General features: G+C 35.7%; 1 protein-coding gene across 4 annotated transcripts in view; it reads left to right on the forward strand.

Moving 5' to 3' along the window:
- Window positions 1-18,151, forward strand: part of LOC123527588 (uncharacterized) — a 61,804-nt gene extending 43,653 nt beyond the window's left edge. For all 4 annotated transcript variants that reach the window (XM_045307157.2, XM_045307158.2, XM_045307159.2 and 1 more), the window contains 3 exons: window positions 4,407-4,544; window positions 10,672-10,840; window positions 11,785-18,151. In XM_045307157.2, the coding sequence (XP_045163092.2) occupies window positions 4,407-4,544; window positions 10,672-10,840; window positions 11,785-13,641 (2,164 nt within the window). In that variant the 3' untranslated portion in view covers window positions 13,642-18,151. The remainder of the gene's footprint in view (window positions 1-4,406; window positions 4,545-10,671; window positions 10,841-11,784) is intronic.
- Window positions 18,152-18,795: the final 644 nt, after the last annotated feature.

The following is an 18,795-nucleotide window of genomic DNA, read 5'->3' on the forward strand; positions in this document are numbered from 1 at the left end:
AAAATTTGAAATTTATATTCTGAGGCAGACACTACACATTTTGTAACCCCATTTTTCTCTACTGTACAAAGGCAATATCAAAGTTTAAAAACAGTAAAAAAAACAATTTTAAATTTATTTCACTTGATGGATTTTCACCAAACTTCATCCTGTAGCAGACCCTTTTTATCTTGGTTCAAGGCTGCAAAAAAAATGGCCATTAGAGCTGTGTTTCCTACGGTCAGCCCACTCAGCTCAGTAGGGAGAGCACAGAGTTATATGTTCGATTCTTGGGCAAGGTGTATGTTCTCTGGAACAGTTTGATAATAGACATAGTGTCAGGAGTCATTTCATCCTCCACCTCTGAATCATGTGGGAAAGTTGATAGTTACTTGCAGATAAAAGGTTAGTACCTGTACAGAATCCAGGAACACGGGTTAGGTTAACTGCCCGCAGTTACATGACTGAAATACAGTTGAAAAACAGCACTAAACCCAGAACAAACATTTTCTAAGATGGATTATATAGGACTATTATGGAGCTGGTGGATATTAACCTTTACCCTGCTGGCAGCAAGTCATTCTGCCTTTGCGACCAGTGCAGACCAATATCAGCCTGCACATCTGAGCAGTCTGATCATGGTCTGCACTGTTCGCTGTTCAGTCAGTAAATTTTCATTGAACACTCCTTTGAATAATAAATGGTATTGCCCGAATTGAATGATGGACCAGTCCACTTTAGAAATTTAGCAGGCTAAGAGTTAAAGACTTGAATCACAAGAATATTTTGACTCAAATCAGATATGTGCATACACTTCATTTTAAACTGTGTATGACGTAGAAAAAGTTCAACTTTTGGATTGTTTAGATCATTTTCTCCAGGAACAATTATAACTTCTATTGTGGAGAGTATGTGATAGGACTAATTATGATTTTAAAATGGGGAGTAGAGATAAAATTAATTATTTTCTTACTTACCCAGAGGAGAAAATGCAAAAATAATATTACTGCATGGTAATTAGTGATAAATAATGTTGTCTGCATTTGGTTTATTACCTCGTACAAGGAAAAATATTAATGACAGAATGTAACAACATTGACATTGACCCATGTTAATTTCTTCGCATGGGTGATCTCCCTTGATTACAACTATTCATTGTGCCCTTAGGCGGTACGTTATGCTTATCTGAATCTGTTAATTAAGTGAGACAAGTTTAAATTACAGTGCGTGACAGTACATGTCGAAGTTCTTTTCTAGATGTTTTATAATATATTTGTTAGATTTTACGTTCTGTCTTGCTCTATCCCCCATCCCCACTCCCACTCCACACACCCCCCCCCCCCCCTTCCAACTCAGCCTTGCAACTTTTCAGGGAAGAAGCAAAAAATTTAAATAGCCTGTTTTTCTTCTGTTTTGTTTGGTATAATAATATCATCATTTTCATTCAGTCATACGAAAATCTGGTACTCAAATCTTTAAATACTAGTATTTAAATGCGGTTTCACACAAGGTTATAGGGTTGGATATACATCATGTAAAATCATATTAACAATATGGTTATAGGGATTATCTATAGTTGGCACAATTACTCTAATCATTCATATTTATAAGGTGCACATTATATTAAGATATTTTATGATCTAAAATTGCACAAAATGTGATAAATGAATTCAGCTAAAGCAAGTAAATGAATGCATTTGCATTGATAAAAATCCTTTATGCGCAAGGTTTAAGTTATTTTTCGCACTACTGAATATGGACAAATATAAGCTACAGTCGTTAGCATTGCGTTGTTTGATGTTTGAAAAGGTTCATTGGTTGTCAATAGAATTCGTTGGATAAGACTTTTTGTTCGGCCTTTGTGTTCCATATTGGATGAAAAACAGAGCACTTTGAAAAGCAAGGTATGAAGTCATTTAGAAAATTACTTGCTTTTTTTTTTTTAATTAATGATAATGAAAATGGACTTCTTTAAATCTCAAAATTTTAAACTTGACGGTTGTATGTTTGTTTAAGAAGAAAAAAATCGGACATTGATGCGGAGAAATAAACCGATGCTTTTTTTTTCAGTTGATTTACTAAATTGTTTAAATGGTACAAGTGAGCTGGAAATCGTAGTCATTTTAGCGGAAAGGGAATTGAGGACAAGCGTAATCCGAGAGGTAGTGCAGTAAAAATTTGAAACTCATTTGTTGTATGCGGAACATAAATACCTACGTTCTAGAGACACGGTAGTGATAACAATCTTTTTGAAATCTGGATCGGTTCTCAAATAACTTAGCGACAAACATGCACTTCAGTGGAGTTCGTGTATAATGGAATTAATTGCCGGTTACGGTGAGCGATCAGTTGGCTGGGGCTCAAGTATCCACGTTTAATGTATTGTGTACGAGGTTTTTGGCATTTAACGCATGACTGGTTTTTTGTGCGAAACATGATTAATTACGCTGATATGCTTGTTCTAAAGTAGTTCAGCTTTACTGAGCGTAAAGAGTTTAATTGATAGTTATGGTTGGCGAAGGGAATTAGACTCTCCAAAGATTGATTGAATGTGTCCAACTGTAGCTAGGAGATATGCATTAAGTTGACTGCCGATTAATAACCAGCTCTGCTTATCAATAAAAAAACAAACATATTGTTTTTTAATCAGTTTTGATTTTTTTTTCAGCAATATTTGTATGTCAATTATAATAATAAAATGTGTTTGAAAAATTGCTGTATATTTTCTCTGCTCTTTCGGAATATTAATCTTACACACAAAAAACAAAAGAAAACTAAAAAAAACCACAGATTAGTGATGTTTCTATAACCAGTTTTATATTTCTTGGCTAATAATGCATCTGATTGTAGAATATGTGGTATTATAGAATATGTGGTATTGTAGCAACTTGGTATTGTAGATGATGCAGTGTTGTAAGATATATGGTGTTGCAGATTAAGGGGTATTGTAGAGTATGTGGTATTGTAGAATATGTAGTATTGTAGAATATGTGGTATTGTAGAATATGTAGTATTGTAGAACATGTGGTATTGTAGATGATGTATTAAGTAAGTTATTTCTTTGTTTGTCACTGTGTAGGGACCTCAACAACTTCTGCAAATGATGAATCTGTATAGCTGGTTTGGAGTTATGTCCCTTTGAAAATTGTTTTTAGCTCACCTGAGCACGAAGTGCTCAAAGGTAAGCTTTTGTGATCGCCCTGTGTCCGTCGTCCGTCGTCAACAGTTTGACTGTTAACACTCTAGAGGTCACAATTTTGGCCCAAACTTAATGAAAGTTGGTCAGAATGTTATCCTCAATAACATATTGGGTCATCTGGGGTCAAAAACTATGTCACCAGGTCAAATCAAAGGAAAAGCTTGTTAACACTCTAGAGGTCACAATTTTGGCCCAGTCTTAATGAAACTTGGTCAGAATGTTACCCTCAATAAAATCTTGGACAAGTTCAATATTGGGTCATCTGGGGTTTAAAACTAGGGTCACCAGGTCAGATCAAAGGAAAAGCTTGTTAACACTAGAGGTCACAATTTTGGCTCAATCTTAATGAAACTTGGTCAGAATGTTACCCTAAATAAAATCTTGGATGAGTTTGATATTGGGTCAATCGGGGTCAAAAACTAGGTCACCAGGTCAAATCAAAGGAAAAGCTTGTTAACACTGTAGAGGCCAGATTTAAGACTGTTTCTTCATGAAACTTGGTCAGAATGTTAATCTTGATGATCTATAGGTCAGGTTCAAATCTGGGTCAGATGGGATCAAAAACTAGGTCACTAGGTCAGATCTAAAGAAAAGCTTGTTAACACTCTAGAGGCCACATTTATGACTGCATCTTCATGGAACTTGGTCAGAATGTTAATCTTATTGATCTTAAGGTCCAGTTTGAATCTGGGTCATGTAGGATCAAAAACTAAGTCACAAGGTCAAATCAAAGGAAAAGCTTGTTAACACTTTAGAGGCCACATTTATGACCATATCTTAATGAAACTTGGTCAGAATGTTAATCTTGATGATCTTTAGGTCAATAGGTCAGGTGAGCGATACAGGGCCTTCATGGCCCTCTTGTTTTAAAGATATACTATGCATATCTTTCACAAAAGTATTTGTTCATTAAATACTATCTAATTGTAGATAGTCGTCATCTGGTGTATTTACTTGGCTAAGTATATGATAATCTGTGAATTTAGAGCTGCATTTGTCAGAGTAATTTTATTCTATTTATTAAGTGTATAGTATTTCTAACCAAACACACATACAGGTATTACTCTGAAACAGGTTTATTTCATGTTTTTTGATAGACTGAGTAGTAATAGTAGTAATAGTTCATTTTTTTTTTTCAGTTATGATGTTTGAGCAAAATATATACTTTAAGTGAAGTTCATTTTTCTTTCAGGTTTAGATTTTTTATAAATATATATTATTATTTCAGGTATCGCAAGACTGGAAGTATTAATCCGGGTCAGATTGGTGGAAGCAAGCCAAAGGTCACCACTGCCGATGTTGTTGCCAAGGTCAGATTCTACAAGGCACAGAACCCTCAAATGTTTGCATGGGAGATAAGGCAAAAGTAAGTATGTTTGGTTGTTACATGCTTTAAGGTAGTTTTGTGTGGTAGATGGAAAATGGACACCATCAGAAGGACTGAATTAATGTTCGGTAGTTCTTCATTAATATTCATGAGTAAAACAACACCACCACACAACAACAAAATAGCCGAAGAGCCGGCAGGCGACGGAAAAAATGTTCTGTGTGTTCATTAAACAGGAAGTGACAGCTTTTAGTCAGTTATCGAGATAACCCACAGTAAAAACCAGTGTCCTAAAAACGCCACAAATAAATAGCAAGTTGATAAAATCTGTGAAAAGATCCTGTGGAAGCAAAGAATGCAGCCAAGCAAAATAATAGCAGACTCGGTTTGATTGAGGTTGTTCATGAGAGGTAATGAAATATGCAACACCTCTCATGCCCCCTTAAACTAGCAATGGTATTTTTCTATACTAAGATTGAATATAATAACAAAAATGCATGTGTGAATTTGTGAAATATTTCCATATCATGTCCTAAAATCATTTTCAAATCTGGGATTCTCTTTAGTCTTGTGGAATATAAATGCAAAAACCTAAGAATTTTTATGCCCCCAAAGGGAGGCATATAGTTTTTGAACCGTCTGTCCGTCCTTCGGTCTGTCAGTCTGTCGGTCTGTCAGTCTGTCCGCAATTTTCGTGTCCGGTCCATATCTTTGTCATCGATGGATGGATTTTCAAATAACTTGGTATGAATGTGTACCACAGTAAAACGCCGTGTCGCGCGCAAGACCCAGGTCCGTAGCTCAAAGGTCAAGGTCACACTTAGACATTAAAGGATAGTGCATTGATGGGCGTGTCCGGTCCATATCTTTGTCATCGATGGATGGATTTTCAAATAACTTGGCATGAATGTGTACCACAGTAAGACGACATGTCGCGCGCAAGACCCAGGTCTGTAGCTCAAAGGTCAAGGTCACACTTGTCTTAAGGATAGTCGCATTGATGGCGTGTCCGGTCCATATCTTTGTCATCCATGGATGGATTTTCAAATAACTTGGCATGAATGTGTACCACAGTAAGACGACGTGTCGCCCCACAAGACCCAGGTCCGTAGCTCAAAGGTCAAGGTCACACTTAGACATTAAAGGATAGTGCATTGATGGGCGTGTCCGGTCCATATCTTTGTCATCCATGGATGGATTTTCAAATAACTTGGCATGAATGTGTACCACAGTAAGACGACGTGTCGTGCACAAGACCCAGGTCTGTAGCTCAAAGGTCAAGGTCACACTTAGACGTTAAAGGTCATTTTTCATGATAGTGCATTGATGGGCGTGTCCGGTCCATATCTTTGTCATTCATGCATGGATTTTAAAATAACTACGCATGAATGTGTGACACAGTAAGACGACATGTCGCGCGCAAGACCCAGCTCCGTAGGTCAAAGGTCCTAAACTCTAACATCGGCCGTAACTATTCATTCAAAGTGCCATCCGGGGCATGTGTCATCCTATGGAGACAGCTCTTGTTTAATTTTTTTTTTTACATTTTTAGAAATTTCTCTGTGACAGTTGCGAAAAAGTAACCTTGTTTTCAATTGGGAAGCGGCCGAATATCGGTCTGTATTATTTAAGGATAAAATGCTCTGTGGTGGCGGTCTGTGCCCAGGCTGTGTTCAGTGAACATACCCTTGCAATGTTTAGCTGTCAAAACTGTTTATTCATGTGTCAGACACATTTTTCTCACCCGTGTTATAAACAAACTTTTTCTAATCCATCAAGATTATGCGCTTAAATTTGACAATTTATTTATTCATTTAATGGTAACCAGAGCAATTTTCACACAAGAGTTTCAACAGGTAGGGTATGATACCCTTGTCACTAAAAATAAAGGATAAAATCTAGATTAGAAATCAAATGGAAAAGTTGAGAGTCTTAATTTGTCAGGCGTTTTATGTCGAAATCACCTAAAATGGGACTAGGATATGCATCATTAATATAGAAAAGATGTTTATATTTTTTTATTTGAAAAAATGATTTTTTAAGAGCTTTTTATCATTACCCCTGTACAATATATTATCTATTAAAAGAACGCTTCATTTAATAAAAGTATGTAACATTGAGATTTTTTTAGGTGATTTTCGTATTGGGTAATGGTAAATAGTTATCGTAAATATTACCTATTTTTAAAAGTCCAAATTTAAAAAGAAAATGTAGTACTTATGTACTGAGGTATTGTATTTTCAAAAATAGCTTAATGTGTTTTAACATGAGTCTGCTTCATGGAAAAAATATGCATGTTCTGATGAGGAGGGTGGGGTGGTGGGGGGCAGTTGTAACAAAATAAGGGCAGCCAGTCTGCAACCTCCAGTTTGAGCGTCCAAACTTAACCACAAGACAATAGCTGTTTTCCTGGTGGTAATTCACAGTACAACTTTTCGTTATGACCCCTGTATAGAATAGACACCTTTCTGCAATGGCACGTATTTTCTTTCCTATTATAGACAAGTTTTAGTAAATTACCCTCTTCAGAGTAACAACTGCTTTACAACCTCTACACAACAAACCTCTACACAACAAACCTCTACACAACAAACACAACAAACCTCTACACAACAAACTTATTTTTGTTTTCCCTGTGGTGTTTGCAGGAGAGATTGCTCTGTATTTTCGTTATTAATGGAGTTTGCCGTTTACATTATAAACTTACAATAAGTTTTTGAAAAAAGAGAATCAATGCAACAAATTGTTTTTTTTCTTGAAACATGTCTGTTCTTTGCTCAACTTCTTTGTGGGCAAATTTTAAATTATAAGACTGCTGTGATCAATATTTTCTACAGGATGAAAAAAGGAAAAGAAAAAAAAAAAAACTATATAGTATTACTATATTGCTATTCGTGCATAATATTGCTTTGCGGTTCAGTGCATAATTATTATGACAGACAGGTTATTATTTTGATAATGAATGATACATGGTTACAACATGTTTTATTGGAGCTGGTGCATAGGACCATACTTTTACAGAAGATGTACATGTATTCATAAAATTATTTTACAGTTGCACCTGCCTTAGTGGTCCCTGTATTAAACAGCCACTTGCCTTAAGCAGTCAGTCAACCAACTTCCCAAATTGATTTGAGCCTTGTCATGAGAAAACCAACATAGTGGCTTTGCAACCAGCATGGATTCAGACCAGCCTGCACATCCACGCAGTCTGGTCAGGATCCATGCTGTTTGCTTTAAAAACCTATTGCATTTAGAGAAACTGTTAGCGAACGGCATGGATCCTGACCAGACTGTGCAGATGTGCAAGCTGGTCTGGATCCATGCTGGTAGCAGAGCCACTATGTTGGTTTTCTCATGGTGCCGCTCATTTTTTGTTAAGATTTTTAATTAGTCTTGAGCAGTCATAATATGCTTAACCCTTACCCTGCTAAATTTCTTAAATGAACTTTCAAATTTGGACAGTAACATTAACTGTTAAAAGGGGTGCTTACAAAAATTATACTGATCGAATGGCGAAGAGTGCAGATCATGATCTACACTGGTTGCAAAGGCAGAATAAATCCTGTTTAGCATGATAAGGGTTACTACATAAATTGATAATGCAACTTGCAAATTCAAAATGTTTGTGAAAGACACATGTCATGAATTTGTGACACCCGAAATGTGGCTGCAAACCATGAAATTGCAAAATAAATCCTAGTCACAGAGATTACCCATACTACTGTCTATTAAGTAATCAAAGAAATTATTGAGTTTAAACTAAAAAAAAATGACTAATGCAGTTCAAATTGTTTGAACTTATTTTTTAGCTCGACTATTCGCAGAATAGGGAAGCTATCCTACTCTCCCCGGCGTGAGTGTTAGCATTAGCGCGAGCGTGAGCGTCACACAAATGTTAAAGTTTGCGTACCACCCCAAATATTTTCAAAGTCATTGAGATATTGCTTTCATATTTTGCATACTTGTTTACCATCATGACCCCAGTCTGTAAAAAGGAGGAGGCAACTCTATCAAGCATTTTAACTGAATTATGGCCCCTTTTTGACTTAGAATAAATGTTAAAGTTTGTGTACCACCCCAAATATTTTCAAAGTCCATTGAGATATTGCTTTCATATTTTGCATACTTGTTTACCATCATGACCCCAATCTGTAAAAAGGAGGAGGCAACTCTATCCAGCATTTTGATTGAATTATGGCCCCTTTTCGACTTAGAATAAATGTTAAAGTTTGCGTACCACCTCAAATATTTTCAAAGTCCATTGAGATATTGCTTTCAATATTTTGCATACTTTTTTACCATCATGACCCCAGTCTGTAAAAAGGAGGAGGCAACTCTATCCAGCATTTTGACTTAATTATGGCCCCTTTTTGACTCAGAATATGCTTATTGTAATGTTAAAGTTTTACTCATTGCTTATATTATACTATCAAGCACTGAGAATAGTCGAGTGTGCTGTCCACTGACAGCTCTTGTTGAAACATATTAATAAATGGCAGAATGCTGTTAATTTTCACCACTTAATGGATAATTGTTATATATAAATTTAAATACTTCAAAGAATTGGGGGGAAAAGGCTTGTTGCAACCACTTTTACAAATACATATTCAGTGTTTGTTTTTCTGTGTCATAACTTTGCATGTCATGCATGTAGATCATTGTTATTTTTAAACAATAAATGTCAGTTTCTATCTCTCATCTTTCCATTTTTCTTGGAATTACAAACAGTCAAGAAATATTAGTGATAAAATAATAGATGTATACTATTAGGTTTCAGGATGATAAATGTTTGTTTTATGAGCCGTGCCACGAGAAAACCAACATAGTGGCTTTGCGACCAGCATGGATCCAGACCAGCCTGCGCATTCGCGCAGTCTGGTCAGGATCCATGCTGTTCGCTAACGGTTTCTCTAATTGCAGTAAGCTTTAAAAGCGAACAGCATGGATCCTGACCAGACTGCGTGGATGTGCAGGCTGGTCTGGATCCATGCTGGTCGCAAAAACACTATGTTGGTTTTCCCATGGCATGGCTCAATTATGTTATGTACAATTAAATTTGAGTATCTACTATTAATCATTGGGTTTGTTATTGACCCTTCAAAGAAATATGTGTGGTCAGTTTACCTGTGCTTCATGTAGGAAAAGTTTACTACCAAAGCTTTCACATCATGAAACACAACTGGAATGGTTCCCCGAACTTCCCCCACATGAAACTCAAGTAGACTGGTCATACATATTTCTGAAACCCTGGATCAGTCTGCTGTGTTTCATGTGGGAACAGTTTCGGGAATAAGTCCACTAGCTAGTGTCTCATGTGGTAAAGTTCAGAGGGCCAGTCTACTAAGGTTTCATGCAGGGAAGGTTTGGGGAAACTCTTGCATAATGAAGTCTTGGTTGTACCAAATTTCAGTTAAAGAACTAAGTTAGATCAAATGACTGTTGTTAAAACCGTTACAACCATAGGTATTATTAAGGAAAATTATGAAGCAGGAAGAAAAAAAAATTCAGGGGAAATATTAATATATTTTTAGAATAGGACAAAGATTTGTTTTTGTGTATGCATCATAACAACAGAATTGAAGGAATTGATAGCTTGAAAAGTTTGATACCCGAGAGTAGTTCGATTTTCAGGTCAGTAATGTTATTGTCAAATTGATTATCTGCATAAAGGGGTGTTTGGAATTGTTTCAAAAATCAGCCAGTATACCTGTCACAGATGAATTATCAATTTATAGGACTGGTTGACTACAGAATCAGACTATAATAAGAATACAAGTTTAATTTCAAATAGGAAGCCTCTGACTTTAAGCCTTTGCCATCTCACCACTGTGGGTTCAGACCCTCTCTAAGGGTGTCTTGTGAGGAAGCCATCCAGCTGGCTTATTGAAAGTCAGTGGTTCTACCCAGGTGTTTGTCCATGATGAAATAATGCCAGGCGGAGGGCCTGGGGTTTACCTCCGCATCAAAAGCTGGAAAGGCACCATTGGAACTATAATTGTGCAAGTGAGACATTTAAAACTACACCCACACCCCACAACCCCCACCTCCAAAGCCTATTGCAATTAGAGAAACTGTAAGCAGATGAACAGGCTGGTCTGAATCCGTGCTGGTCGCAAAAACCATTTATTCATGACGCGGCTCAAATACGATTCTATATTTTCAGGCTATTAGAAGAGGGGATCTGCAATGAGAAAAATATTCCCAGTATTAGTTCAATAAATCGTATTATCCGAGACAAAGCCATTCTGCAGCGACGAAGCCTCGACAGCGCAACAAGTCTCGACAACTTGACCTTGCCAACATATTCAGTATCAACGAGTGACCAGGAAGAGGTCTGTATTTCAAAAATTATTATCGTATTTCGTGTAGCATGTCAGTTTTATCTTAGTTCATGCTTTTAAAAATACCTTCAAGGATGTGCTTACTTAAAGTAGTGTCAGTTACATCAAGGTGATTTTGATAATTACAATAAAGGAAGATAATTTTTCAGACTAAAAATAAACAGGTTTATGGTTTCATACAGTCACAAATTTTGCATCGTTTCTTTATAAATCTTAATCCACTTAGCTCTGCTGTTAGAACAAGGGACTATGGATCTAGAAGTTGTGAGTTCAATTCTTAGTCAAGGCAGACGTTCCCTGTAATGGTTTAACAGAAGTAAACATGTCCGAAATCATTTGTCCTGTATCTGGTCCCTGTACGGACTTCGTCAGTTATTTGTTGGGTACTGAATCCATGCATTACTAAGGTTACTGACCACCAGTACATTGCTGAAATAGTTTTAAAAAATGGTGATGAGCCCATGTAAGTCACAATAACTAGGCCTTAATTAGGCCTATAACATAACAGCAGAATAATATTCAATAAGGTTTATTTAACCACAATATTCCCCAAAGTATGTTGTAGGGGAAGTAACCCAATTAAAAATATGAATTCTTTGTATCTTTATTACTCCCCTTTGTAAATTTCATACTTATCTGTCAAAATGAATAAGTATGGAAAGAAAAAAACTGACAAAAATGTTTTTGTTTCATTTTGACAGATATTAACACCACCAAGTGCAAAAGTTATCAAATTAGAAGAAGAACTTTCAACCCTGGATGGAAAAGAAAATGAAAGTGCCCTGAATCACCAAGACACTATTATAATTCAAATACAAAATGACTGAAGAGTTTTAGCGGTAGTTAAGGAAGATAGGGCAGTGTTAGGAGAATAAATTGTGCAATTTGAAAGGGGTAGAAGCTATATTCTCATTAGTGGTTGCCTTTATTTTCAGAATTTGGACAATTTGCCCCACTATCATCGACAAAATCAGTTGGATGAAGCAATCCAGCGCATGTTGGACAGCGAAGGTGTTCAGAAACTAGTATCAGTGCAGTCATCTGTATCGACATCTTTGCCTACTGCAGTGTCGAGAGATAGTCAAAGTGATGAGAACACTTTGAGAGCGAAATCTCCTCTGTCGCAGGCTATGTTACAAATTCATTCGCCAGACTCTGTACCAGATATAAATATTGGAGAAACTGTTGTTCTGCAGATGGAAGAAGGGAGGGCGACACTGATCGCACATCCTGATAACGGACTTTTGTTAGAAAAGAAAGCAGAAGCTGTCCCTGTTCAGAAATCATCATCAAATAGTGACAGTGACGAAGTGTTTGATAGGGATAAAGAGGAGTTGAAAGGAGACGGAAAAGTGCCGCCCACATTGCAGTCAGTTATTTCTAATTTAATCAGTTCACAGGTTATTAATTTAAATCGTGAAGAGAATAAGATTAGTGACACCGTGTCTACTACAAAAATGGAGAATGAAGTGAAAAAAGCACCTGAATTTACTGCAATGAAACAGAATTCAGAACTGTTAACAAAATCTGGAATTGTTATTGACAAGGGAAGTAACCCAGCTGGTACTGGAATTATGAGCACGAAGGAAAGTATCTCTCCTACAATTCCAACAGGAAGGGGAAATGGAGCAGGAATTGCAGCTGGCAAGGGAGCTAACTCTCCAAAACAAAGGAAGTCTCAGTCAGGGGAGTTAATTGTTCCACAGCCAAATGTTTCTCATATCATTGGAAACCCTGTTTCTGTTGGCTCTCCGCTCACAGCTGTTGCTCAGCCTACAGCTGGTCATGAAAGGAAAAGGTCGCATAGAGGAACATCAAAAATACCGCACCCAGCATTCAATATTCCTGTAACAACTCTTGATAAAAGAAATGCAGGACTTTATAATTATAATCTACCAGATAGAGGACTGGGCACTATGAATTCTTCATCTGGGCCTTTATCAGCATCTCCACCTACTGTAGCAGTTCCACGTTTTCCCACTACTGTTCAGTCTGCCATCCCTGGAACGGTTTTAGGTTTCATGTCTCCGTCTTGGCAAATGCAGCGTCCACTTGGACATAGTCCAGCATCCAATGACAGCCGTAGTTCTGGATCTCCATTAGATTTATCAAACGTTAGAGAGGCGTCACCTAACTTAACAAATAAAGTAATAACCGAGGCAGCTTTGGTGGCATCAGAAAAGCCTGTAGTAAAAAAGCAATTAGAAGAAAAAATTCCGTCTGCAAACAAATTGGTACCAGAAGTTACAGCTCATAATGTAAAAATCGTAACAGTAGCGGAACCTGCCATTTCAGTGTCACAGTCTCCCACCAACAAGGAGCCTGTGAAGCAGACGTCACAATCAGCAAGTACTTCAAAAGCACCGTACACACAGGAAATGCTGTATTTATTTGATAAGGAGTTAGAAATAGTTGCAGTGGGAAAGAATAAGTGGATCATTCGGAATGAAAATGAATTAGTGAATGTTGTTAAGAAAAGCACAGATACTGAGCAAACCATTGTTAAAGGTGGGTGTGCAAATTGTTCTGATGACTCCGACAGTAGTAAAAGTGTGCACAGTCAGAATGGAAGCAGTCCAAATGGTACAGAGATAAACAAAAGGCCTTTTGACCTTGAGTCTGACCCACAGAGGTCAAAGGTCACTAAATTAGTGAACGGGGACATTCACAGTAGCACAGGAAGTGTTCAGAATCAGAATACGTCGGTGATGTCATCCTTGCCGGGTAATGCAAATACCCATGGTGCAGTTAATCTGAAAACCACAGAAAATACTGTTTCCTTGGAAACGTGAAGCAGCATTTCAGTAGAATTTTATATTTTGTTTGAAAAACAATTTTTTCTGCTGATAATTTGATTTGATAATGTCTTTGCTTGCTAGATCATAAATATCATTTTCTTATTCACTTTAAGCTCACCTGAGCCACAGGCTTGTATAGCATGTATTCTAACAGAATTTGAAGCATTTTTTTCCTCTTGAAAAAAAAAAAAGACCCCCAAAAAAACAAAACATTGTTGCTTATGTCATAGACAATAATTGTTGTATGAATAGTTTCTGTAATTTGAATGTGAAAAATCATGGATAAATAATTTTTATTTGAATAATTTGTGTAATCCGACAGTGAAAATAATTGAATGATAGAATAAAATCACAGTTTTTATGTGAGTGTTGTAGTAGAATCATTGGTGTATATGTTTAAAGATTTTGTTTCTGACAGCATTATGATTATATCATACTAGTATTTTTGAAAATGATCAATCCTACCCACCCCATGTTCTTGCAATAGAATATTTTTTGGAATATTCCAAAATCAGATTGTAGGGAAATTCTAAATATGTTAGTTTAAAATGTCAGTTTACCACAAATTCCTTCAAAAGATGGGTCCATTAAGAATAATCTGGAATATTCCAAAAACATGTCAGGGTTTGTAACTGTGTATGGATTAGGTGGATTCTACATGAAATGTTTTATTTCACACCTAATTCCTGTAATATGTGGTTCTGTAAAGTGTATTTTGGAATGTTCAAAAAAAAAGTATTTTGGAATATTCCAATTTCCTCAAGTAAATGGTTCAGTGAGAAAAAAATTTGGAATATTCCAATTTCCTCCCAATAAATGGTTCCATAAGACTAGTTTGGAATATTCCAAAATGTGTAGGAATAATACAGTTTATACACTAGTTGTATTGTTATTTTATATTGTTACATTTTAAATTATTTATTGTTTTCTTTAAAGTGATTCTGTCATCTTGAATTGAATATAGACATTTTTGTCAAGTTTATGAAGTGTTTTAATGTTGTTAAATTTGGTTTATAATCACTATAGTGATATTTTAATTGAATAGGGGAAAACCTTAAATGAGTCGAGCCGTGAGAAAACCAACATAGTGGGTTTGCGACCAGCATGGATCCAGACCAGCCTGCGTATCCGCGCAATCTGGCCAGGATCCATGCTGTTCGCTTTCAAAGCCTTTTGAAATTAGAGAAACTGTTAGCGAACAGCAGGGATCCTGACCAGACTGCACGGATGCGCAGGATGGTCTGGATCCATGCTGGTCGCAAAGCCACTACGTTGGTTTTCTCATGGCATGGCTCAAATATGTGTCTTGTTAAGAATACTGGAACTTTTAGAATATTTACTTAGATGGCTTGCTGTTGGAGGTAAAAAAATGGCGAAGAACCTTTCGTTTAGGTCCATCATTTATCAAGAAATTTGAATTCATATAAGAACTGAAAAATATATGAATATTGCACCAAGATATCTTCCAGTTATCTTAAGAAGAAATAGACATTTTAAATGTTCAATTTCAAATTTAAACATAAAATATGTTGCTGCAATGAATAATGAAAATTAAGTTGTCCAGTTGGCTTAGCCCTGAAGGTCAACTCATCTGGATTCTAGAGTAGATCAACCTGCTTGTAGGTGACTCACAAGGCATTTATGTCTTTTGATTTTAATTTATCATAAACTGATTTAAAAATTTTGGAATTGTTCATGTAGATTAAATTTTGTATATCAGTGAAATTAAAAAATGCAGTTTGAAAATGATAATGATTAGCAAGAAACAACACTAAAAGATGTCTGAACTGTGCATAACTTTGTGTTACACAAAATTTATACACTTTTGTTGTATTACATGGTTTTGGCACTTTTTCTTTAAAATTTTCATGAAAATATTGTGAAAAAAAATTGTGTTAGAAAATAGTTATTAACTTTGTTTCAAAATGAAGTCAAATTTGTTTAGAAGGAAAACAATTTGGGAAAGTCAAAAAGTTAATTTCTTACTTCTTTCTGCAACACACTGCATACATTTGAATCTGAAATAGTGCCATTTTTCATTAGAGGTACCAGTAGATGGATTTTGTTCACATGTGGTCCTAGCACAGGTTTCACTCAATGAAAATATTGTTATGAAAGAATCATAGTAATTGTATATTTGTGGTGTTTTTTTTTTTTCCACTTATTCTGTTTCAGTCTAAAATTGCAAAACATTATTTACTTATTTTTTTTTATCCATTTATGTCATAGGGCGATATTCAAAATCCAATATATTTTTTCATTTGTAACAAGAGAATAATTTTGGGATCTTTTTTTGTTAAAATAATGACACTCCGTACCTTGTTTATTTTGTATAGCTTTTAAGCACTTGCATTAAAAATAGCAATAAAAGTGTACATTATTGTTTCATGTAAATGTCAGTTTCTACAGTTATGTGCCAAACTAAAGTTAGCAAAATAAACTTTTTCATGGACATCATTTTATGGCATTTCTCATATTTTGTAAACTCTGTGTGCATAATCTGAGTATATTTATTAACATTTTTTGTAATGTGCAAGCAAATTTTGAAATTTATGACATTTCATTGGTGTCAATGATAAATTGGAGCAAAATTTGTTGGTCCTCATTTGAAAACTGGGGACTCAGTGACCAGGTGGTAAGGTCGCTTACTTCGAATCACTTGACTCATTTACATAGGTTTGAAACCTTGTTTTGGATTAGAATTCTTCTGGTGAAAAAGCCATCCTCTGGCTTAAGAAAGGTTAACTTTGGTGATTCTATCCTGGCACCCGCTCATTCAAAAATGCCTTGAGATGCACCTGGGGTATCCCTCTACCACCTACAGCTGGAAATGTCGGCATATGACCTCAGTTGTATTGGTATGACTGTAATCAAACAAAAATATAACATTTTGAAAGCCTGAATCTGGAATTAGTGTATTTTATAAATTAATTATTATATTTCATAAGGTATTAACAGTTTTTATTCAAAACGACAACATATTACAATACTTTTGAGGTAAGACTATTTTATAAAAGTTGAAAATGTATTTTAACTGCAATTTTTTAGAGTTGCACATACAAGAATGTTTTATGTAAATGGAAAAATTCATGGAAGGTATTTCTTTTAAAAACTTTAATTTTGGCACATAACTGTACGTAAAAAAACTTATTACAGCTGCAACCTTGTAAATGCTTCTAAAAAGCTTTTTATCTCACTTTAACATAGATTTAGAGGAAAACCCAGCTGTATCATTCCCAGTTACAAGTATGTATATAACTTAAAATTTCACCATGGTTACCTGCTGTCTTGTAAGCCACATGGAAAACAGCTGTTGTAATATGTGGTGCAAAAAAAGGCAGCAAATTGGACATTTTACCCAGCATTATATATGTTATAGTCATTGTCATTGTTAATTTGTTATAGTTGGTGCAAACTGAACTGTCTTAATCATGTTATTTGATACAGTCTGTGCAAACTAATCTGTCTTAAATACAGTTTTGAAGGAATATATCAGGCATTTATAATTCTTTACACACATATTTTTTTCACATGTAGAGAATATACTTGGCTTTATTTGCCCTTTTACTGGCTAAAATTATAGACATTTGGTGTGGTGATCAACTGTAACCATTTGTTTACAATTTTTTCTCAGCCAAAGGAAGTAATGTACTACTATACTTGATGACAGAGCTTGATTATTAAATCAAAAATATTTTTTGCCAAGTAAATTCACTTTTGCACAGAATGATATTTGGGTAAAAATAAGATTTTATTTTTGAGTTGGCATCACATACAACAAAAATATACATTCTGAGTAGCCTTTATAACAGCTTGTTTATAATTTTTAGTATGGCAGCACTTACAAAATAGTTAGAAATAGGAGAATATGATTTTCATTTTAAAAGTTATGGGAGATATCCTAGTCCTTCCAAAGGGCTTAAAGCTGCTTCACAGGAGGAAACTTTATAAGCTGACATAGAATGATAGGCTGTTGCGTCGGTCAATTTTTCTGCCTTATTTGCCTCGGTATACTGCCTTGGATGATTTTTCTCAAACAATATTTACAGTAATGCAAAAGTCTACACACCAGAATGCATTTTTTCGTGACATATTATAGATTTTTCCTGGACCCCACACTGTGATGTAGCACTCTAACCCACACAAGTGCTGACATCAAACTGCCCTAAGAACCTCTAACTAATGCCCCTTTTTCATTTTCAACAGACCAGTTTAGCCTCTCACTACAGCCCTGAGATGACCAAAGGAAAGAGTCAAAGATCTGATGAAATAAAAAGGACTGAAAAAATCAGAAACTATGTTACAGATAAGTTCAGTTTGTAAACTTTTATGAAAGTGTTGTTACAGTAAAATTATGTTTTAACATTGTCATTTTATCAAAGTCATTGTGTTAGATGTTTGTTAAAAGGATGTTAATGGTTTAAGTCAGTTACATGTAAAACTTTAACAATATGATAGTTTTGTGTATGACCCCTGACAATCAGTAAATGAATGAAACTGAAAATGTTTGTTCTTTTCTTTGGACTTTCCTATATGGCATAAACACACAAAAAAGCTGGCCTTCTTTGTGTTTAAAAACACTGAAAAGTTAACATTTGGAATTTCCCATACGGCATAATAAAACAAGAGGGTCATGATGACCCTGGATCGCTCACCAGAGTAATATGAGCTACATGTTTCAAATGTCAAACTGATGATTTTTAGAAATTCTTTGGAAGATTTTCCGATGTACAATCAAGTAACCCCTGGGGCTGTGTCAATTTGACCCTGGGGGTCAAGATTTGAACAACTTTTGTAGAGGTCCACTAGGCAATGCTACAGGTCAAATATCTAAGCTCTAGGCCTTCTGGTTTTTTTTTAGAAAATTTTGAAGATTTTTCTATGTACAATCAAGTAACCCCATGAGGCTGGGTCAATTTGACCCTGGGGGTCATGATTTGAACAAATTTTGTAGAAGTCTACTAGGCAATGCCACATGTCAATTTTGACCCCGGGGGTCATGATTTGAACAAAGTTTGTAGAGGTCCACTAGGCAATGCTACATGTCAAATATCTAAGCTCTAGACCTTCTGGTTTATTTTTAGACAATTTTTGAAGATTTTCCTATGTAAAATCAAGTGACCCCTCTGCGGCGGGGTCAATTTTGAT

This window comes from Mercenaria mercenaria, chromosome 14 (genome assembly GCF_021730395.1).
Source record: "Mercenaria mercenaria strain notata chromosome 14, MADL_Memer_1, whole genome shotgun sequence".
Classification (NCBI taxonomy): Eukaryota; Metazoa; Mollusca; class Bivalvia; order Venerida; family Veneridae; genus Mercenaria; species Mercenaria mercenaria.